The following is a 24751-nucleotide window of genomic DNA, read 5'->3' as shown; positions in this document are numbered from 1 at the left end:
GTTTACGGCCCGAAAAACATCTAAAAATAGGCTGTGTTAACATACCCTAAGTCTATCACATCTTTCTCTTGTTACGAGCACTGAAACTGTGTGAGCAGGACTGCGTCTGGGCCGGGTTTCAGCCAATGAATTCAGATAATAAGGGTATGTTCACACGCAGTGACCAAAAACGTTTGAAAATAAGGAGCTGTTTTCAGGCGAAAACAGCTCCTGATTTTCAGACGTTTTTGTAGCAACTCGCGTTTTTCGCGCCATATTTTACGGTCCAAAATCATCTCAAGAAGTGACATGCACTTCTTTTGAGCGGGCGTCTTTTTACGTGCCGTATTTTGACAGCGATGCGTAAAATTACACCTCGTGGGAACAGAACATCGTAAAACCCATTGCAAGCAATGGGCAGATGTTTGTAGGCGTAATGGAGCCGTTTTTTCAGGCGTAATTCGAGGCGTAAAATGCCCAAATTATGTCTGAAAACAGTGCCTGTGAACATACCCTTAATGTTTCCAGTTGGGGAAAACAAGCAGAGATCTCGCAGAGAATAAGCTTTACTTACACTAATGGAAATGTAATTGTTCTTTTCATGCATTTATTTTTTTTAAAGGTTTTATGAGAATTTGGGATTCATAGCTCTGCAAAAAAAACTGCATTAAATCTGGTCTGATAAGCCGATATTATCTTCTTTTACTCTGTCTACTGAATTCTAGACATATCACTTTTCATCATTCATTAATTGTAAATAATTTATAAGGGGCTCCGAGTACATTCAAATGAGGGCAGAAACAAGAAAATATATAATTAGCAACTGGAAGATGTAAATGTATTTCCTCTCAGGGAGATTACATGAGATTGTGGTGTGCGCGTTGCGTAGCTTGTCCAGCAGAGCATTGATAATGAAATATTGTCAGGTCACTGAGTAATTCATGACAGCCAGCATTATATAACAGCCCTGAATGTCTGATGTAGCTCCAGTTTGTCATTGCAATACACTACACTGGGAAAAATTTATGAATTCTCCAAGGAAAAGTCAGCTTCTTGCTATTATGATTTGTTTAATAGAACATTAACACCACAAGGTTCGCTCAGGTCATAGCAATCTGTGTACCAGGGCTCTTGTTATAAGTCGTGGTATCTAATAAATACTTAGGTAACCGCCTATTTTCCATTATAGCAAGACCCCAATGTCAAGTATCTCAAGTCAGAAATAATTTAAAGTGAAGCTCAGAATTCAAGACACTTTAAAGCCTGAGGCAGATGGATGTATTAACCGGCCATGCATTAGGCCTTCAAGCCCTTTTACACCGGCCAATTATCGGGCAAACGAGCATTCGCAGAACGCTCATTCCCGATCATTGCCCTGTGTAAACAGGGCAACGATCAGCTGATGTACAAGCAAACGCTCGTTCATCGGCTGATTGTATAGTTTTAAATGCCGGAAATATTATCGTTGTGGGCAGCACATCTCCTTGTGTAAACAGAGAGACGCGTTGTCGAGATGATACAAATGTATGGGGACGAGCGATTGGAGTAATGAGCGCTCGTCCCCATACTAGCTCCTTGTGAAAGGAGCAAACGAGCGCCGATCAACGAGCTGTCTCGTTGATCTGTGCTTTTTTACACGGTCCATTGCTGTACCTCCATAAGCCTCTGATTTCATACGGTACAAACAGAGGTTGTTCATGTATCCGACACAAAATATGGTGTCATTTTATCCTCTAATTTCATATTACGGAACTAACCTTCCCTTGAAGCAATATCCCTGTCGTAGAGTGTCTTGCAGAGGCACCACATAATGACACGTGCAACCCCGTGTGCATGAGGCCTAAAGAATATTTTAGGGAATTGCATAAGTAGCAAATAAAATTATTAATTGACTCCTTGATTTATAGACTATAGAGTCAGTCACCTTTTTAGACCGGAGCACTGTTAGAGATGCCGACAATGTCTGATTGGTTGTGGTCTGACCACAGTCACCCCCATTGATGCCTAGAATAAAGGGGCTACTGCCCTTGGTAAACTGCTGTGGCTACTTCTGTTTTTTTGCTAAAAACATCACCTCTTAAAAACCGGCGCATCATCTGGAGTAGCAAAGCCTTGGAAAAAGCAGAAGCCGCTGTGGTCCCTTCATTTTTTGCATTAGTAGGGGTCTAGTTATTGCTTGTAGTTGGTAAAATGAAAAGAGTTAAAATATATTAAAAGAACACTCCAAACAAAATATTCACACCTCGATCAAGGCCTGGGGGTGTAGTGAATAACCCCAGAATAGTTTTTGGCATTCCGGAGTAATTCACCGCCCCCTTGACCCCTGCACTAGATGTAACACAGTGTATCAATTTTGCCTGAAGTGTTCCTTTAACTTTTATCTTCTTTAGTGAAATCATTTGTGACTTACCAAGTCGTCCTCTACATACATGGCCATTTTTTGTACATAAAGTATGTATTAAAGTAAACCTGCACTTTTAGGTAAAAAAGCTTTTTTTAATTATATGTATATGCACATTTTGGACCTGTTGTACCATACCAGGGAGCTGACAGTATACAACTTCTACGGTAGTATCCACGTCGATGCCATCAACAAACTCAATAGCACTTACTAACATGGGGAAGGGAAGTATTCATTGGCCGATTGTACTTTTCGCCAAACACTGTACATGCCTATGTATTAGTGCCACACCATGTGCACCAACTGCAAAAACAGTAGTTCTGTAGCAGTGCCACTTTTCCTTGCCTATTATGTTGTACATTGAAGAATAGTTTTTTTTTGAGGCAGTAAGAGAGCAGAGTTACCACAATTTTACGTTAAAAAATATGAATTATATACTTATTGTATGTTGTTTTTATTGAGAATTTGCAATTCATTCCATATCACCAGTACTGTGGCTATAATGTATAAATCTTCTCTCCTGTTGCTTTTCTTCGTACTAGACTAGTATCTCTATCAGCATCTCTGTTATTCTTCTCACTTTGAACTTCTCAAGCGCTTGTGTGAATACAAATGGCATTCTGCTACTGCACAAACACGGCAATTGCCCGGGGACCCTTATGTCTCACGTCTGTGTTGGTTGATCTACTTTATGACAAGTTCCAAAAATGCTGTAGAGAAGACGTCCCTCATAACAGGCGCAACCTTTTTTCATAACATTGAAGCAGGATTTTTTTTTTATAATTCTTTGTATATTAAATTGACCCCTTCAATGATTTTAGCTGTACTGTAGGCACATGCTATACCTTTTGGCAAGCTTGTAGATGCTCTGACTAAGAGGGGACGTGAGGCCACAGCAATATATTTTATTTTACTTTGTTTTCACTAGGTACGCTGTGATCCAGAGGTCCAAGAATTACGCCAATGGCAAAAAGATCTCAGAGAAAATAAAGATATTAATAAAAAAGTTCAAGAATTCTGGGAAAAACAGGAATCAAAAGGTACGTTCTGTATACAAGGTCTAAGTAAAATGGATCTAAAATTTTTGGACTAACAAAGTAAGTTTTCTAGTCAAAATGCACTTTATTGTTGTCTCTATTTTATGGCCATGTTTTACTCCCATTTTCTTCTTTTGTGTAGCAACAGAATCAGCTGGAAGGGGAGTGACGCTTAGTCCTGTGGTGACTGACACTGTTAATCCCCCAATCTAATGGACATCTGCACTCAAGATCTCAGAAATAGTTTTCTTGAACAATGTAGGTGAGGGCAGGAGAAATGGACTTAAGCGTGCCATACACTTGATACCAAGATAATGGATGGCCGATCCAACAAATTTTGGCTAGATCGATTGACAATCAAACTTGTATGGGGGCGGCCTGAATGTACCTCAACAACAAATAAAATTTAAAGCGCTCCAGCGTGTAATATTTATAAAACAATCGATACCAATATTCTCTAAATGGAAGGAGCCGCACTCACCAAACCAAGTTGTGCAACGAACAGGCACAACTCTGGGATGCACATGTAGGTATAAGGCCGGTCCTTCGATTGGCGTGGTTGCTGCTCCACCTGCAGACCATGTATTCGAGACCAAGAGAGATCATCCAATGAAAAAAAGGGGGGGGGAAGAAGGATCTAAAGGCGCCCGTTAGATCCTGCTTCTCCCCCTTTTTTTTCGTTGATTGTACCTCCGCAATGGCTGTCGGGTAGCATGTTGAATGTCTATACAACTAAAGCTGGCCAGCAGCTATTTCACCATGAACGCTTTGCTAGCAGAGGGAATAGGGAGGGGAGAATAAGTGTATGGCCAGTACACTCAACTTGTCCAAGATGTATGGCCAGCTTTAGTGTGGCAGCACGGTGTAATATATTCATTGACAAATGGTTTATTAAAAGGACATATACTTTATTTCTAAATAAATGGCTGTTCTAATATTATATCATTTGATGTGTGTAAAAGGGGTCTACACTTTTTAATAAACGTGGCTAAACTAACAAAGCATGTGTAGTACTGCTAATATAGTCCCTGTATATATTCTATTATAATCACACTACCACAGACTGATCAGAGAGGGGGGATATGTTTTTTTTACAGACACAAGTGCATTTGTCTAGGATATGTGGACAGATAAATATGGATGTATCTAACATCTGCGGACGAGTATACCTCTAGAAAACAGCGCCCCCAACCCCAAAAAATGAAAAAAAGCTAGTTAAGCTGGCTTTTTTTCATTATAAAATTCCTTCCCCAATTGACCGTTTCTTCTGAGAACTTCCCTAAAAATGTATGGATAACACTAGTAGATCCCTTTAAATACTTTGCTCTTAAAAAATGTAGACTTTTAGATCCTTTTTAATTCCCTTCCCCCTGGACATTTTGCCAGTGATTTATCCAATAGATCATTGTGTGGTCATTTCACGCAGCAGGGATCTCATCTACAGATTGTTCTCTTTCTGTCAATCAATAATTGGTTCTGGGCGCTATCCCTTTTGCATTTAGTTTTCGGCTTGGAGAGATAATCAGTTTTCTTGGCACTAAATACCATCTATATGCAGATGATGCCCAATCCGTCTGTTTTTTCCTGACCTCATATGTATACTCGATATTTGTGTCTGTCTCATAGGCTTTTCTGCATGTCTAGCGGTGACTTGCCGTATGGCCATCATGTCTAATACTGAGTTGCTGATCAAACCTTTTGCATTATGTTTAGTGAAGCCGTTCCAGTTTACTGTCAAATCTACAGTAATGTCCATCTCATATCAGTAAATCTATATTATCTACTATCTATATGCTCTGTACTATCTTTACTATACTTAGGCTGGCTTCACACCGCTGTGTTCGATCCGTGAGATACAGACCGTATGTTGGCCGTATTTCCCAGACCGAACACAGTTCCAAGGAGCCGAATTTCTAGCATCATAGTCATCCATGATTCTATGAGTCACTGCCTCTCCGCGTGAATACTGTCCTGTAATGAAAACATGATTACAGTATGGGACCGTTTTCCTGCAGGGAGGCAGGGACTCCTAGCATCATAGATAACTCTATTCACACTGCAAACTTATTCATGGGGCGATATTCACCCAATGAATGCCAAAATGATCCATAGGGCAGGTATACGTTGATAAACAGGTATACTTCATAAACTAAGCTATTTCATACAGGGGAATCCAGTAAACAAAAGTATACCACTATACCGTGCGGTATACATTTTCTTACAATTGAAGCCTCTGAGCGATGTAAGATACTGTATGCCTATACAGTGGCATACTTCGACGGTACATGTCAGGAAATTCTCCCGACATATTGCTTTGACGTAAACAGCGAACGCAGGGTGAGTAGAGCCTATGTTAGGCATATGCGCCAAGAAAGCTTCCGGCGTATACACCGAACATAAACATAGGCCTTTATTAATCAGGTGTATGCCAAAAGAGTATCCATTTGGCGTACAACGCCCTTGTTTTCATCGGCATACCTTCTTTTCTGCTGTATAGAATAGCATATCAGACTACATTATTCTATACTGATACGTTATATATTTTTCTTCAATGCTAGCCTATTAACAACGTTTCCGTCTGTATGCCTATACAGTGCGATACGTTGTGAGATCCTCCTGCCGTTTACCTTCAAAGTAGGTCTTTACCGTAATTTGAACAGAGCCTAACTTGTTTCCTACACACAAATCTTGGAGCTCCCTCCTCTGTAATATTGTTACAGTCTCAATTTCAGATGGCCATTAGCCATAAATTGTGATCATTTTTGCACCTTGGCCACTGACGTTTTCAGATTATGCCCATCACCGTCACTGCAGAATTTGAGGCCACCTCTTTGATACGCTCCCTGGTCTCTTTATCTTTACTTAATTTGGCCGGTCACATTCATTTAATTTATTAGCTGCTGTTCTTGGAAATTGTAAAATGATGAAAAGTGGAGCTAGAATATACACAATATAATGTTAAAACTTTTTTAATAGTTTGTTGAAAGTATATACACCTCCTAACAACCTTAATTTTAAAGCCGAACTCCCAGTAATGTTAGATAAGGCCAAATCATCATCCACATCAATATGAACACATTTACACACATAAGTGCCACTGTTTTGTTACATGTATCTTTGGGCATGTATTCTTCAGGGCCTTTTATAGAATAATTATGATAGTTCTTCTTTAAGAAACCACAATCGGTGGAGTTTTAGCACAGTGGGCGGAGTTAAGCAACTATTTATAGTAAAGGAGCACCCGGTCATGGTCTGTTTTTGTTTTTTTTCCCATATTTTTGTTAGGGAAAGTTCAAGGTATGTATACAATACACATTTTTTGAAGAGGTTGTAAACGGCATACAAGATTTTATTGAGTGATCTGTTCTGAGTCTGTTGTTCTGCGGTTGTAAAGTAATTGTACCCTTAAACGTATCTTAATATGGTATATCAAATGCTACATACCTATAATTGGAATAATAAAAGGCTTTTACTTCATTGTTGAGTAAGTTTTGCCCTCTCTTGTTTAGAGAACTGCTTTAAAGGGTAAGAGATGTGTCAGAAGATGAATGACCCAGTTTTCATCTTTTGAGTTCAGTTGGAGATTTCTGTATCTCCAGGCCAAACTGATGGCCTGGAGATACAGAACTGATTTGAAATCAATACTCCATCATCTTCCTTATGGAAACCTCAGACAGAAGCTGAAGGGATACAGCATTTGTCAGATAGCTGTAGCCCCTTTGTTCTAGTAATCGAAGAAAGCCTACGGGCCTCCACAGATAACTTCTAACATATTTTAATTAATGTTGACTTATCAAGATAACTCCTATTAATATAGGCTATTAGAACATAAGGACATTTTAGATTGAGACATGCTTGGTTTGTTTATGTATTACATGGTCAGCTATTCATTTGAATAGCCGCCACGTAATACTACATTTCCCCTGTAGTTGCACGGAAAATGTACGGTTGGCTGCTGCTTCCCTGGCAATAGCAACTGATTTCTGGGGGTTTCTAAAGATGGACCCACGGTGATTGGTTGCCTAGTATAAAAGAGTATCCGGCACACCAATTTTTGAAACAAAAGGTATTTTTATTTTGTTTTTAATGCCAGTGGCAGAGTGCGACCAGCCGCTATCAGCACCACTAGCTCTCATCTATACAGTTTTCCAGCATGGCTCAGTGCCTGATGAAGGTCACTTATGACCGAAATGTCGCACTCTGCCACTGGCATTAAAAACAAAATAAAAATACCTTTTATTTCAAAACTTGGTGTGCCGGATACTCTTTTATACTCATCTTCGGGTTGGGCCCCTATCCATGCTAAGCCCCATCCTTCCACATATCTGGTGCTGTATGAACCTATAGTCCTATACACAAGGTGATTGGCTGCTCAAAGAGTTGACTTCACTCTGAAAAGGGACTGTCTTTAAGAGCCAACCCTTTAAGGGTGCATTTAACCTTTATTCAACCACATAAGTAGGCCCTTGAGTGTGACTTGCTTGTTTTTCATGCTGCTCCACCTTGTAAAATAATATTTTTAAAAAATTATATATCATAATAGAATAACATAACACGAACAGTTTATATAAAATCTTTATTGTAATGAATATCACAGAATCACTCTTACATTATGTTTATACAAAATCAAAAGCATTCTTGAATAGAAACATCCCGCTAATTACAATGCTCCCAACCATTTAGTGGAAGTTGTGAATTTTGGGTAACATTAACAAGAAGTTCCCAGAATACAGTGCAAGAACATACGACATGCACATGCTTGTCAACAGCATCATAACATTTGAGATACCATACAGTTTAAAAATGGAATGGCGATATGAAAAAATACAATATTATTATTCATTACCTTTGGCAATTGGCTGATTAAATGATCATTAACATTACATGGGCACTGAGGATAATGAAATGCGTTGTCTAATGCTCATTTACTAACACTGATAACATTGCACTAAAGCACAGAAGCCATTTAGCAAGAACTTTTTTTTAACTGTTGGGTGTAAGACGGACAATGAAAGCAAATGACAGATTGGATATTACAGTTTACTGAAAGTGTTGTTCTGAAATGCAATGTTAGTAAATGAATCCTATTGCTTACACAGTGGATCAGTCTTAATGCATCCTATCTGTTCCATGGGAACTAGTATTAGCAATATGTAGTTCCCAGTACATTAATGGGCTGCAATCTCAAAAGTATTGAGCACAGAGAATCCATTCTCCCGGTAGTTGTAGGCACCTGCTACATCAAAAAGTTCAAAAACATCAAAATGTGATGTAGGTTATAATAAAACACACACCCTTACAGTGATTGGATCAGTTGAACTTAGTGGAGAAATAAATCCAATGCAACAGTATGAAATATAATTTATCACAGTAATAGAAATATGTAGTCATAGCAATAGTATGATGTCCTAACAGAACTATACTTGTGGGTACAATTGCCTCAACCGGCCAGAAAAAAAACTTTCTGCCTCTATGAAGTCCTGGACCAAATCACATGATCGCTCTTGAGCTACTGCTTGGTCAAAAGTAATCTATAAGGAGAGGGGAACCATTAGTATGGCAGGCACACTTCATTTTAAACCCCGTTTTTTGTTTTTCTCAAACAGGGAAGGCTGTCAATCAAAGGTTGGGACCGCCCGCTGGACTCTGGCTCACAGTGAGCAGGGATTTAAAAGAATAAATTACAGGGTATCCTGAATCTTTTTGCTCAAAACTATACATTAATCTGCTCAGCTCCAGCGGCTCTATAACATGCGGCCTACAGATAGGACACCATGTTCTACATGACGGGTTCCCTTTAATGACCTGGATTACTGTTCTGTTCATTTTACAGCCACATACAGGTATCTTGGGTAAGCTGCTCAATATCTTCACCAATTTTTGGGCAAGGCGTAACCCAAAGCTGCTACTTAACCTCCAGTCAACACTTGTTAAATTTAGCATTTCATGCTTGGTTTGCTGGACTATTGGTTCCTTGCTCTGAAAATGCTTCATACATTGGAAACACTCTAAGGCCTCATTCACATGACCCATAAAGCCGTGCGTGGCACGGAACCATATTGTGGCCTGCATAGTTATATGTGGGTTGCCGTTTTATGGACCATGCTTTTCCTCAGAAGCACTAAAAACAGTGATTCTGCAGCAGAACACGGTCTAATAGCATGATGCGATATCCGTATACTATTATATGGGGATATGCATGGCCCCATATATATAATACGGATCCCAAATACGATTGTGTGTGGGCCTCAAGTTTACAGCTTTACCAATCATCCTCATCAATATCTAATAGGCCCTGATCAGCTGTCCTTGGGGTTAAGGGGTCACACATATATATACACTTTTATTTTTGGCTGATGGACCATTGAGTCAGTACTGCAAGACAGTACTCACAAAAGACAACAATAATGCAAAATAGAGCAGGAACCGCTCCAAATGTACTAAGGCAAATAAAAATATTATAGACATTAATTACAACCTTCTGATGTGATTAAGTATGGGTGGCACTTGACACATATTGAAGAAAGTAGGCATCTAGTTTGGTATATTTCTGGAATATTAAGATTCATGTTCACCCCACCTATCAGGAGAACATTGGTCCCTTGACCACTGTTCCATTTGGTAAGGCGACTGCCTCAAAGTGCAGATGCATTCAGTAAAAAAAAAGCTGTGTATCAAATTTTATACCACCATCATTAATCTGAAAGGACCTTAGAATGGAAAACTGTGAGCTACGCTGAAGGGTTTTAGTGGCTTTATAGTTTTGAAACTAGCGTAGCCCCAGACTTATGGTCCCGACTCCCCAGCAATGTGATCCGCAGACAGGTTACTCGGAGATGTAAGGAGATCACTTATAGGCGGATTCAGCTTTAGAGACCGTTTACTTCTACACATTGCACTAAGGATCTGTTTTTATTTGTCATATTAAAAATACAGAAGCTTTACAAGTGCTGGTATGACATGTTGGACTTTTTCCTAACCTAAGTTTTTGTCCCGGAGAAAGTTGATCTACTCTCCACCAGAAACGTACTTTCCTGGAGTCTGGTAACGTAGTGATCTACTTGCCTGCTTTCTCTGGGCTATAACGGACTTAGGAGTTGCACGGAGTGCTATTATGGTCCTTTGTATAAATAAATACTACCTCTGCTAGAATTTACAACATACAGCAGAGAGACTATCACTTCATACAGATGGGTGACCGGATCCTGACTACTTGTACCGGTTCTCTCTTGCCTTGGGATTCACCATAATGGAATACAAGTAGCTAAATACACTTAAACATAAGAAGATGCTCCCATTTATATGACTACCTGCCTAAAATATTCCTATATATTTAGTCTTTATACTATACTACATAAGGTTATTTCTTCACTAATCCCTAGTTGTAATGTAAATACTTGTGCTAAATTCCGTCTTACCTTTGTGCTTTTCTAATTCAGCTGCCATCATTTTATATTACTATGAGATTATTGAATATTATATGAGATTACGGTATTGAGATCTAGATACTAGATGTCACGGATCACAGGTAACGGGACGTTGCTTGTTTACTTACAGCACATTTATGGACTAGGTATCTACATTATTATAATCTTATAATTGTTTAATATATACAGCGCATTGTCGCGATTCCACACTCTGTGGCAACATTAAAGGGGTTGTAAGCATGAATGTGACTATGGAGGACCAGGGGTGAGGAGGGAGGCAGAGGAAGAGCAGAACACATACAGCTAAGCTGTTTGAAGATCCACAGGAAAAAACGTGGCTGCAAAGAGTTCTCCCTCTCTGCCTTCCTCTTCACCCTTGGTTTTCTGTATGTCACTTTGGGTTCGTGGACTCACTGGGCCGTACCGCCTTGGCAGTAAGGCAGCTGGCCAACAGGGTGCAGGTAACAGTCTATAGTTCGTATAGGGTACCTGTGGCAGCTCGGACAGTAGCAAGGCAGGCTCAGCTGGGACTAGGCAGCAGGCAGACGTCAGGCGTGGTGTAGCAGGACAGGCGTGGTATACAGCACAGCACGACTTCAGCACGGCACTTGACTAGGATTGTACGGGATACAGGATACAGGTACGGGAAACACTGGGAACTGGAAGACACTAGGAGACCATTTGCATAGACAAACTAGGGATACGACAACAACGCTCAGGCATGGGAGGAAGGGGCTGGGCCCTTCATATAGTCCAGGGTGCTCATGGGCTAATTAAACATAAAAGTCTTGTGCGCGCGCACGCTCGTGCCCGCTACGGGACCCGGGCACTGGCATCTGGCATGTCACGTAGTCTCTTTCACTGGTAAGAGACACATTACATTCCCGGATGTGACCACTATGGGGCAGATTTATGAAACTGTCTAAAAGAAAAATGGTCTTTGTTGCTCATAGCAACCAATCAGAGTGCAGCTTTCATTTTTCAAGAACATTATGAGAAATGAAAGCTGCACAGTGATTGGTTGCTGTGGGAAACAAAGACAATTTTTCTTGGACAGTTTTATAAAACTGTCCCAAGGCTTACATATTTGTATACAAACCCTAGTATAGTATCGGGTATGAGCATGTTATATGGGTGTTTGAAATAACTTTATTCATAACATCCGATGAAGCCCTTTAAGATTTTTGCTCATTTTCTGTTACGAATTAGGAATCTTGGAGCAAAAATCCTATACTAGTGTTTCCAGCTGCGCCAATATTACCACAGAAGCAGCCATTTTAACATTGTAACCAATCAGAGTTCAGCTTTCACTTTAAAACTTTATTTCATAAAAACACATGCTCTGATTGGTTGCTATGGGCAACCAGAACTGTTTTGATGCATGATGCCCTATATCTACAGGACTGAATATATTTTATGTATGAATGTTTTATATAATATACAGTTTAACTAGTTCAGGACCAGGCACTGTTTTAAAATTTTTAGCAAGTTAGTTTACCAGCGTATAACGTTTTTATTTGTTGGGCTAGCAACGTAATTTTTTGCAATGGTTTTTTCCTGATCAATGCAAAAAAAAATTCTTGTGATTTTTTAAAAAACATAATTTTTTGCATGTTAAGCATTTTTAGGCTTATAGTTAAAAAAAAAAAATGCTTTTTTCCTTTTTAGCTATCTTTTTTACTTTTTTCTGGTAATAATATAATGTTGCTCTAAAATAGACTTTTTTATTTGTGATCCTCATTGTCTACTGTAAATTTTAATATATTACATGTCTATTTTAGGGTAATTAGGTCAGTATTAGCGTTAAGACAATGATTGGTAAAACAGATTTTTTGGGAGGTATTTTATGTGTAATTTCTATTTTATTTATTTTTCGTTTTTTGTTTACTTACATTTTTTTGTTATTATGACCTGTCCCTTAAAGGCCAGAAAATTAATTTGGGAGACTTTATTATTATTTTTTTCACTATACTTCTCAAATCTAACTGGGACTGCACAGCAGGGGAAATCAGCCCTGTTAGAGTGACTATTGTCACCGTTAGGGCCGTGGTAGGTCTAGTTAGACCTAGCAGTAGCCTCCTACTACCGGCATCCTGGCGATTATATGACCAGTCTCTGTTCTATACTCATCACTAATTATGTGCTATCTACGGGAGTACAGAGAAGACAAAAGCGGTAAAAAACGCTTCTATCTTCTCTCCAGGATCACTTGGAGCCTCTGGTTGCCGAACGCCTGACATTCAGCTGCCCAATTGCTCCATCAACAAACTTATACCCATGCCATGTATACAGTGGGCGGTCCTCAACTGGTTAATGAAATTGTTCTTTCTTTCTTTGTCAGAACTATTCCCTCTTCTGAAATAGCAGAAAAAAGGAAATCTTAGGGACCCTGCCATTTGTGACAAACGTATGCTCTGACTGCAGATCAACCGTTAGAGGGCATTTAGATCTCAACCCCTTTGCCATCTGATTGATTTTGTTCATCGCCTTGTGGCTAAAGATGGCCAAACTTATTCTGCTGCTCACAACAAGCAGACTATGGTATTAATAAGCCTACTGTGAATGTGCATGACATCCAGTTGGGTTAGCCTGCAATAGACACATCAGAAATCTTCAGGTCAGGGTGGAAAATAATTGTCATTGTCACAGCAACTTTTACACTTTTGTATGTCTCAGAGAACCCTGTTTCTTGGTCTGGATGTGGTGTGGTGGAATAAAGTCTTGGTTTATCTTCATTACGCTATGTCAGTAGTATCAATGTTGATGCCATTAATTTAAAGGTGGCCATACACATTAAATAACAGCTATTTCTTCCGACTCCCCCATAAACATGCATGCGCTTGGCTCTGTCATGCATGCATGTTTATGTCATTGTGAGGAGGGAAAAATACTGCTGTTAGACACTTCTGGCAGCTGCTTATCTCAAAAGGAACAGGCATGTTGAAATCCAACATGGCCTATCCTTCTTTCTCCCGACATCTGCCACAGGGAAGAGATTGGCGTCGCCCATACACTTAAGATCGTTAGCCGATCCAGTTGAAATGGGGGGGAATTGGCTGAGCTGTGTCTAATGTGTATGGGCACCTTAGAATGGTTTTGAATAGATTTATTATTGTCTGCTCATAGACTGAATCCTCCAGGAGGTAAGTTGCCCAAAAAAATGTTGGATGAAAGGTGGGTGACCTAACCATTTTTTCTGAGCCCAATGCCCTCCAGATGCCTGTATAAAAATTGGTTGGGTACAAATTACTGCAAGTGGAGGAACATTTTAATGGTAGGCTTTGCTTTTCATAAGCTCTGGTATATGTGCAGAGCAGTCACGTATCATATGTATGAGGATGTAAGTGAGAGTGCAACCTTTACAACCGGATAGGCTCTGTTCACACTACCATTCAGAGTCTCTGACAAAATTATTGGTGTCAAAATTATGTAAACACCAATAGAACCCCTATGGACGCAATTACAAGTCAGCGGGGTCTGTCTCTGACTGTTTGGATTTTCTGGATGACAGACCCATCCTGTTATAAATGGAAGCCAGTGTGAATATAGCTCTCATATACATTAAGCTAAGCTCTAATGTTGTTTGCCAATACCAATCACATGAAGGCAGTAGACTATTTTACCAATAGTAAGATAGGTAATAAGGTAATGGCCAAAACAATATTCTTGACAATGCATCCTCTCAATTTTCTTAAAATTTGTGACAATTTGAATCAATGAATTACTTTGTGCTTTATGTCTCACTATGTCACTTGTTTCATATAAATATATAGGTTGAAAACATGGCTCATTTTCCAAGATGGCTGCCTGTGTGTAAATAACAACCAAATTATAAAAATTGTGCCTCATTAGAATGCCTGGGTACGCAAAATGTTGTAGTATGTTTGATCGTGTGGTTAGGATATGTTTACATACATTTTCAATGTAATGACTTTATATCAAATGTTATATGTTTGTGCACTACAAGACATATCAGGAACATGCTTGAGCATTTTACAGTTGTAAAAACCCAACCAAAAGGGGTTGGTATTAAAATACTTGAAAAAGTTTATGTGAGAATTCTCACACGACATTGTTCCTCTTCAGATGATGTGTTCGTCTTCATTTTGGCCATACGATTAACACGCCTAAGGTATATCCCATCTTCAGACCTGGCTCTTTGCTCCGTCTTTCTGATTCAGAATGAACTGCAGGATATCCTGTTATGTAAGATAGGATATAACAAGACAAACTAATTAATGGTTTAACAAACCTGCTATTAAGTAAAGACATTCGAGATGAGATATATGTGTGCATCAGCACAGTGGTAATCCAAGCTCCACGCATGGTGCTGACTTCACATGGACATTAGAGGAGACATAATCATCTTGTGCTAAAACAGTTGACAAAACCCAATGTAATGGTTATAGGATGAACACACGGCAATATTATGTGTATTATCAGCATTATTGGAAGGAAATGCAAGTACATCTTAAAGGACCACAATCTAAAATAGAATAAGCAACTGCAGCCTATAATGGAGCCGGTCAACATCATTCACACATATGTACGTAAATGTTTCTGGAGATTCCCACTCCTAAAGATATGTGAGATACAGTAGTGATCCTGGGGGCAGCTACAGTGAAGGAGATAAGTATTTGATCCCTTGCTGATTTTGTAAGTGTGCCCACTGTCAAAGACATGAACAGTCTAGAATTTTTAGGCTAGGTTAATTTTACCAGTGAGAGATAGATTATATAAAAAAAAAAAACAGAAGATCACATAGTCAAAATTATATATATTTATTTGCATTGTGCACAGAGAAATAAGTATTTGATCCCTTTGGCAAACAAGACTTAATACTTGGTGGCAAAACCCTTGTTGGCAAGCACAGCAGTCAGACGTTTTTTGTAGTTGATGATGAGGTTTGCACACATGTTAGATGGAATTTTGGCCCACTCCTCTTTGCAGATCATCTGTAAATCATTAAGATTTCGAGGCTGTCGCTTGGCAACTCGGATCTTCAGCTCCCTTCATAAGTTTTCGATGGGATTAAGGTCTGGAGACTGGCTAGGCCACTCCATGACCTTAATGTGCTTCTTTTTGAGCCACTCCTTTGTTGCCTTGGCTGTATGTTTCGGGTCAATGTCATGCTGACCCAGCCATGAGCCATTTTTAATGTCCTGGTGGAGGGAAGGAGGTTGTCACTTAGGATTTGACGGTACATGGCTCCATCCATTCTCCCATTGATGCGGTGAAGTAGTCCTGTGCCCTTAGCAGAGAAACACCCCCAAAACATAATGTTTCCACCTCCATGCTTGACAGTGGGGACGGTGTTCTTTGGGTCATAGGCAGCATATCTCTTCCTCCCAACACGGCGAGTTGAGTTAATGCCAAAGAGCTCAATTTTAGTCTCATCTGACCACAGCACCTTCTCCCAATCACTCTCAGAATCATCCAGATGTTCATTTGCAAACTTCAGACGGGCCTGTACATGTGCCTTCTTGAGCAGGGGGACCTTGCGGGCACTGCAGGATTTTAATCCATGACGGCGTAATGTGTTACCAATGGTTTTCTTGGTGACTGTGGTCCCAGCTGCCTTTAGATCATTAACAAGTTCCCCCCGTGTAGTTTTCGGCTGAGCTCTCACCTTCCTCAGGATCAAGGATACCCCACGAGGTGAGATTTTGCAGGGAGCCCCAGATCGATGTCGATTGACAGTCATTTTGTATGTCTTCCATTTTCTTACTATTCGCCAACAGTTGTCTCCTTCTCACCCAGCGTCTTACTTATGGTTTTGTAGCCCATTCCAGCCTTGTGCAGGTCTATGATCTTGTCCCTGACATCCTTAGAAAGCTCTTTGGTCTTGCCCATGTTGTAGAGGTTAGAGTCAGACTGAGTTTGTGGACAGGAGTCTTTTATACAGGTGACCATGTAAGACAGCTGTCTTTAATGCAGGCACCAAGTTGATTGAGCGTGTAACTGGTCTGGAGGAGGCTGAACTCTTAATGGTTGGTAGGGGATCAAATACTTATTTCTCTGTGCACAATGCAAATAAATATATATAATTTTGACTATGTGATTTTCTTTTTTTTTTTTAAATATAATCTATCTCTCACTGGTAAAATTAACCTAGCCTAAAAATTCTAGACTGTTCATGACTTTGACAGTGGGCAAACTTACAAAATCAGCAAGGGATCAAATACTTATTTCCTTCACTGTATCTTTCAACATTTACTGTTAGTAATTCAGTTAAAAACACTCAGGGTGTTATTACACGGGCAGATTTTATCCCCGGTAACGAGCGGCGATCAATGATAACAGCATGTTGACCGGCGATCGTTTGCTCCATTTACATGGAACAGCGATCGAGAGTATAGGGACAAACAAATGTTAATGCGATCGTTCATCCCCATACAGTTTGCATATTGTTGGCAGCACATCCCCTGTTTACACAGGGAGATGTGCTGCTGACATATGATCATTTTTTCGGTGGCATAAACGATGCAGTCTGTCAACCAAAGAGCATTTTCTCGATTGTTGGCTCGTTTACGCAGGGCAGTGATTGGGAACAAGCTTTTGTACGAGCGCTTGTTCAGCCAATCATCTGCCCGTCTAAAAGGGCCTTAGGCCCCTCCCCAGCTTGATAGGGCTACTTATTGACAGCAATAGATTTTATGTAACTACACAGCAATAAAGATAAACTTTAAGATGGCTACACAGATTAGATTAAGATAGACCAAACTCACTGATTTTAGCAAGTACGGCCAACAATCTAATATATACAGGGGCCTGACAACAGTCCCCGATGGCAGTTTCCAATATAGGGTGGTACCTAAAGGGGTTGTCCTGAAGTGAATGGAGTTGTAATACCAGACACTGCCCATGGAGTCGTGCTGTTTCTAAAAAAATAAAATAAAAAAAGCAGATCCTGTTTTCTAATCCCTTAAAAAGGAATCTGTCAGCAGTTTTGAGGCCTCAAAACTGCTGACAGATCTATATAGGGGAGAGCATTTCATACAAACCTTGCATGACCGAGAAACTGACGTTTTATTGGCCCGATGCGGTGGTGGCAAGTGCCATTCTCTGTTCTCCAGTCTTAGTGGTATATGCGCCGGGGGAATTAAACATCACTTTCTTGACATGCAAGTTGCTTGACCGAGAAACCAATGTTTGATATCCCTGGCACGGCTGACTCCCAGCTCTAAATGACGGCTCTAGCGGCTAATCAGGGGACCGCTAGAGCCATCACTCCAGAACTTCTCGCAGATCCTGACAAAGCTCATCTTGTGATCCTGAGGTCAGTATTTCAATAGAAGGGACTACTGTTCTCCATGTAAATCTCTATCATCTGAAAAGTCACTTAAATGCTGGGGTCAGATCATCCCTCTATAAATAGCAGACCACGTGACTTTTCAAAGTGGAGTATAACATGTTTCATACAACAAACATATGACATGCTTTGAGACTGAAGTTACGACCTTAGACAGAATGTGTCAGCTGCGCAGTCTTGTAGGGATCTCAAATTACAAAGTCCAGTACAGCAATCTACTCGAAGAAGTCATTCTCTATCTGCAATAGCTACTGGTTCACTTCACCACAAAATAGTTAGGGAAACATTTATTTCTGAGCTAAATAACATATAAAAATATACATTGGCCAACTCAATTTCCAAAATTATCATAAAATGTTTAAATCACTAAACATATTCCGCCTTTTTTGTTTTATTAGTCACAGTTTTCATCTTGAAGAATTTTTCTATGTATTCAAGGTGCCTCAAGCTGGAATTGTCCGTTAATACTGCACAATCTGGATCACAAGCTGCTGCAGACTGCTGCCCTGTTATCGCCACCTCAGCTTCACTTTCTTTACTCCAACCCTTATCTTCCTCACAAAATAATACATAAGGAGATTGATCCCCATAGCAAAAATCAAGATGGTGCCTCTATCCTGGTCCATGTGCCCACAACCCACTTTCTCAAGATAGGAGGGCCCAGCATTTCTTCTCCGTGCCCTTTTTTTATTTTCTTGTGGCTAAGAAGGCAGTGCACCCCCAGAAGGTTCCATCTCCCTTGTTTGGTAACTTGAGGTACCTGTGGGGAGGTTCACACTCAAAAAGTGGAATGGGGACAATATGAGCTGGAGCCTCGTTCGCCATAAATCCATATCAATTATAGGGTTTATTACTAGTATCTTGTTTTTCCCAAGACCTAGGGTGTAAGGAGGTGCACAAAATGGAGCCCATATGGTTTGTTAATCTGCTTTCCATAGATAGGAGTACATGGGGGAGACGAGGTCCTAGATGAATGGAAGCCATGCCCAATTCCTAATTCCCTGAGAGAAAACATTACTATCAAAATAACTGGAGTCTTTATGTATCGCAATATAATAAGAATTCCAACAATTTCACACAACTGGCCCAATTAATATTCCCTTTTTCTTCTCACTAATTGAGGTCGGATATGGTTACAGACCCTCTTTATGGTCTAGGACCGTTCCATTTTACCTCTAGAGAGTGATGAATCAAATGTACCAGCAGACTCTAAATCAAAGGTGTAACTTGAAGCTCCTGGGCCCCATTGTAAAATCTGTAACAGACCCTCCCAGTACCTACCATGTATCAACTAGAATACTGGTGTCTTCTTATGTGGCAGAGGGGTCTCTGGGCCCCCTCATGTACCAGGACCCGGGTGCAACTGCAACCTCTGACCCCCCTGTATCTGCGACCCTGCTCTAAATAATGGTGACTAAAAAAAATAATATTACTCTTATGTCTTTTTTATGCAGTGCCTACATTATTATCTAATTGTTCAGATTTTCTTTTGTATAACTGATTAGCACTTCAACCAAATCGACACCTCCTCAGCTTTACAACGGGTACGGTAATGTGACACTAACAAGAGGTAATAAAGCATTTGTCAAATGAAATAGAGCGGCTTATTGAGAGAAAAATAGATGTAATGGTCACAAAGTATATCAGTGTTTGAACTATGCTCCCAGTTACAAACATCAGAGCTCCATGTTATCCAGGCAGTCAGTCACCTCTGGGGTATTCTGTTAGCAGCAAAGTCTTCTCTTTGATGTGGAAAATCACAGTGCACTCAGCAGAAATACTCTTGCAAAGTACAGGCTCTCGTGATGCTGGAAATACATTTCAGAATGGGGATGGCATGAAGCCAATTATCAGTGTTTACGCTTGAAAGAAAAACCGTCTTCTCTATACTGCGGGGACGATTTATATTATTTGTAATGAGGATTAAGGGAGAAATTCTGGTATTCCAACATGCATTAAGTAATAATTATTAGTACACATGTTGAAAAGAAAAGTCCAATGCTATTAGATATTCGGCCTCAGGGCTGTGCAATGGCCATACCAGCTTCGGTGCCCAGAGCTTAGTCCCATCCCGTAGAGAGACGACTTACCAAAACCTTTTATACCACTGGCCGATGCAGACCACGAACAGACCACGAACACCAAACACAATCTATCGATTACCTACTCAACATCTTTGCTCTTTACCCATGACAGGACTCTGCCGCTTTGAGACTGACTTCTTAGTTTTGAGTCATTCTAATGGAGTGGATTTTAGGGGTTGTGCCCTATTACGACTTATGGACCTCATAAAGGGGAGTCCCTCCTCTATGAGCCAGAGGCGAGAGGTGCTATGTATCAGTGGCTTTATCCCTGGAGGACTGGGCCGGTTCATGTATTCTAGCAGGTCAAAGGGGATTTCAGAAGCAGCTGATTGCTGGGTAGACCTCAATACAAAAAGAAGTTGCCTTTGTGTAATCCAATGCTGAAGCCAAAAGCTCCCGAAAACATGAACTACCAATCTTTTGCTTGCACTTTTTTCCATAATGTTGTGTAAACCGTCCCAGTGTGCAGATATGGAACATTTCTTAAAACCTTTGGCTTATCTTTTTAACCTTGAGCTGAGCTCATCACTGTGTTCTCAAGAATTCCATTCTTTTTTCTTGACAATCTCCATATCTCTGGCTTTTCAACTTTTACTCTACCCTACTTACTTGTTATTTGTCCCTCCTTCCTGTACATTGTTTTTCTTCTCTTTCTCTCCTCTTTCCCTTTTCCTTTCTTGCCTGCCAACTTCTCTTTCTTCCTTACTTTCCGATCTCCCTTCCCTACTTCTTTTTTTCAGTCATTTCTTCCCTCCATTGCTTCCTTCCCACGCTTTACTTCCTTTCATTCTGCCCCCCAACACTTCCATAGTCCCGTCTCTCCTTCTCTTCCTATGCCAATGCATTAATTCGGTATTTCTTCTTCATCTTCACCTATTGACTCTTTCCCAGTTTGACAGCACCACTTGTCCATTGGTGTGTCTCGTATTGTTGAGCTGCAATACCAGACATAGCCCATGGACAAGAAATCTGTTTCTTGGGAAAAAATGCAGACCTTATTTTCTAATCTCATAAAATCCCTTTAATTATGTTATTATAAGTGCCACTTATGGGATATCTAACGTGAGACCCCCACCTGCAGCCACACACAGTCCTCTAACCTTATATACATTAGGCGTCCCAATGTCATGCATTCTATCAGCTTCTAGGTTCAACTTTTCCTACCTGGAAGTGAATAAAATAATACAATAATAGCTGTCGTTTTTTTTAGTGTTTTTTTTTTTTTACAAACCATGGCCATTATCTACATCTAAAGTTATCTCCTACAGTTATGCTGATACTGGACAGTGTCTGGTATTGTAGTTTGGCCTTTTTTACATTAGAGGGCTGGGTTTCGATAACAGACATAGTCCATGGCTCAGGAACAACCAATCGAACTATTACATGATTAATGTATGTTGTTGTTTGGCGGTAATTTGATCTTAAAGGGATTGTCTGGGTGTATGTAGGTATTATACTAGTGACAGTTAACATGCTGGAAACAGAAAAATAACAGATATATTTAACCAGTTCAGGACCAAGCACCGTCTCACCATTTTTAGCACGCATTAGTTAAACGGTTATAGCTTTTTTATTTGCTGGGCTAGCGACGTGATTTTTGCATTGTATTTTTTCGTGATCAATGTAGGTTTCTTTTTTTAATCTTTTTTATACACATCATTTTTCTGTTTTAGCATTTTTAGGCTTATAGTTTGAAAAAAATTGTAAAAAACTATTCTTATTTTTTTAGCTAATGTTTTCAGGAAATAATATAGTGTTACCCTAAAATAGATGTTTTATTTGTGATCCTCATTGTCTACCATAAATTTTGATATAGTACTTGTCTATTTTAAGAGTGTTTGGGTCAGGGCTGGGCTAGCGCTACGACAATGATTGGTGGGGGGGAGCATTTTTTTGTTGTTGTTATTCTGGCTTGTCCCTCAAAGGTCAGAAAGGACCTTTGGGGGACTTTATTATTTCATTTTTTTGCATTATACGTTTTCACTGTAACTGGCGATGCATAGCAGCCCCAGTTATAGGGGAAGTCAGCGCTGTTATAGTGACTATTGCCACTGTTGCTGTGTTGGGGTTTAGTTAGACCCAGCATCAGCCTACTACTACCGGCATCATGTGACCAATAGAGGCAGCGGCGCTCATTGAGCGCTGTATACGTGAGTAAAGAGTAGAAAAAAGTGGTGAAACCGCTTCTGTATTCTCTCCAGGATCCCTGGCAGACTCTGAATGCTGGGCACCGGAAATTCAGCTGCCCAATTACTTGGTAGCAAGCTTTAACCCGTGCCTTATATATACAGTGGGCATTCCTTAAAGGGGTTGTCCAGGCACAGAAAACTGATGACCTATGCGACACCCAGATCCCGCACTGATCAGCTGCTCTGGAGTTATGCAGGGTATGCAGTACTTGGAGCTGGAAGCAGATGGCTCCGACCAATGTATAGCGGCAGTACTGCAGCTTGGCCTATTCCGTGACTGGAGCCATCTGCCTCTGGCATAGACATCCGGTGACCGGAGGCAGCCAGAGCAGCTGATCGGTGCGGGGTCCGGGTGTCGGACCCCCACCGATCATTATCTGATGACCTATCCTGTGGATAGGCCATCAGTTGTCCCCTTTAACTGGTTAAAAAAAATCCTGCCCATGCTGCCATCATATTCATTGGCCATATGACCATGTCACACTTACATCATCCAATGTGTCACGAACTGTGGGTATGTGGACCCACTGGGCCGTACCGCCGTAGAGGGATAGCAGCTGGCCAACAGAGTACTAAGTCAATATATAAATAGTCCAAGCATAAGGATACGTGTAGTTGTTCAGACAGTAGCAACGGCTAGGCTCAAATGGGACCTAGACAGCAGACACCAGACGTGGTGTAACACAGCAGGCGGAACTGGTGGCACAACATGACTCCAACAGGTTTAAGGCACAGGAACAAATAGCACGGGATACAGGGCACAGGTAGCAGGGCACAGGAAACAACGGGAACAAGATAAAACTAAGGGACCATTTGCAAGACTAACATAGGAAAACACAACAACGCTCAGGCAATGAGCAAAGGGGCAGGGCCCTTCTTCTAGTCCAGGGTGATCATGGGCTAATTAATGATATTTTACATGTGCGCGCACTTGTCCTTTAGGGCCAGACGCAAGCGTGTGCGAGCACCCTACGGGACACAGCAGATTGGAGCAGAAGTGAGCGCTGGGGAGGAGATGTGGGCCAGAGCTCACCAGACCATGGTCGAGGGGTGAGTAATCCCGACTGTCCGCGGCCATGGACGTTACACAATAGCTCTAGTTCTGTACCCGGTACTCCTGGACAACCCATTCAATGAAAATTTCCCTTTTGAAAATCTTGCTAAACACATTTATAACATGCCAAGTAAAATGTTGAATATCTTTAATAATGCTTTGAGTAATGAACTTGTAATGCTTCTTATTAATACAATGTATTGTATTTTCCATTAAGACATAAATCTATATACAACTATGTATATAGTATTTCCCTTTGCTCAGAATGAGAACTTTCAAAGGGTTCTCTAGTTTAGATAACCTCTACTTATATTGAGGGTCCTCCTTGTAGAAGATGCTCATGGTGAGTCTTGATGTTGGCAGCACCTGAGATCAGATGTTAGATGCATGAGAACCACAATATACATTTTTGTTTTTCTCGTGGCATTGCTGTATTAAACCAGAAACACTACAGGCCACACCAATGACATAAATGTATTTATCATGCCCAGTGCAATCTTATAACCATGAGGCCTTATTCAGACGAGCGTGTCCGTTTTGCGTTTGTGTATTTCATGCATTTAAGTTCTGTGTGGCATCAGTGTGCTTTCTGTGTGGTATTTTCACGTCCGTGTTTCTGCACTTCCTGTTTTTTTTTCTCATCATTTCTTTAGCAAATAATGCGTGGAAAACGGACAGCACACCGATGTCGTCCTTGTGCTGTCTGTGTTTTTCATGCACCCATAGACTTCATTGGGCGATGGGGTCCATGAAAATGGACCAAAATAGGAAATGCAGTGAAAAAACATGCATGTGTGAATAGCCCGATTGATTTGCATGGGTCAGTGTGCTGTCCGTTATTCCAACGGACAGCACACAGACATAAAATACGGTTGTCTGTATAAGGCCTTTGAGCCCCAACAGAAGCGGCTGTTGACTATGAGCAAGGACCATCTCTATTAACGGTACCTACCCTGCTGTCTATAGCCCCTAAGCCTTGTAACCTAAAAACTGAATTATCTTACAGTGCCATGGATTACTACAAAGCTTCCATGACTCTGCATATGGATTACGCATAGCAAAATGCACTGTAATTTGGGTCTGTTATAATCAAAGAGTGGTTACAAGTGTCGATTGATATGACACGTTGCTAGAATTCCATACGAGATATCATCTTTTCCTAAATATGTTTGAGACACTTGGAGTTTAATGTGACAGCGACAGCTGGGAATGTTCTGTCAGACTGACGCTGGAAGGGTAAAGATCCTGGATTCTTTAACCCTCTTGAA

The 24751-nt window shown here is 40.5% G+C and overlaps 2 protein-coding genes across 6 annotated transcripts in view; one reads left to right on the top strand and one right to left on the bottom strand.

Moving 5' to 3' along the window:
• The window catches only part of IQCK (IQ motif containing K), a 98735-nt gene that overhangs the window by 66614 nt on the left and 7370 nt on the right, over positions 1 to 24751 (top strand). Inside the window, exons 8-9 of one of the 4 annotated variants that reach the window (XM_075830190.1) lie at positions 3309 to 3420; positions 3560 to 3675. In XM_075830190.1, the coding sequence (XP_075686305.1) occupies positions 3309 to 3420; positions 3560 to 3630 (183 nt within the window). In that variant the 3' untranslated portion in view covers positions 3631 to 3675. Of the gene's footprint in view, positions 1 to 3308; positions 3421 to 3559; positions 4443 to 24751 lie in introns of those variants that run through there. The other 3 variants (XM_075830191.1, XM_075830192.1, XM_075830188.1) reach the window with 3 other exon arrangements.
• GPRC5B (G protein-coupled receptor class C group 5 member B) overlaps positions 11877 to 24751 on the bottom strand; it is a 76547-nt gene continuing 63672 nt past the window's right edge. Inside the window, exon 4 of one of the 2 annotated variants that reach the window (XM_075830186.1) lies at positions 11877 to 15075. In XM_075830186.1, coding sequence (XP_075686301.1) covers positions 15022 to 15075 — 54 coding nt within the window. In that variant the 3' untranslated portion in view covers positions 11877 to 15021. The remainder of the gene's footprint in view (positions 15076 to 24751) is intronic. The other variant, XM_075830185.1, reaches the window with a different exon arrangement.

Source organism: Rhinoderma darwinii, chromosome 6 (genome assembly GCF_050947455.1).
Source record: "Rhinoderma darwinii isolate aRhiDar2 chromosome 6, aRhiDar2.hap1, whole genome shotgun sequence".
Lineage (NCBI taxonomy): Eukaryota > Metazoa > Chordata > Amphibia > Anura > Rhinodermatidae > Rhinoderma > Rhinoderma darwinii.
Note: the sequence above shows the minus strand (reverse complement) of the source record. Positions and strands in the feature narration are given on the sequence as shown.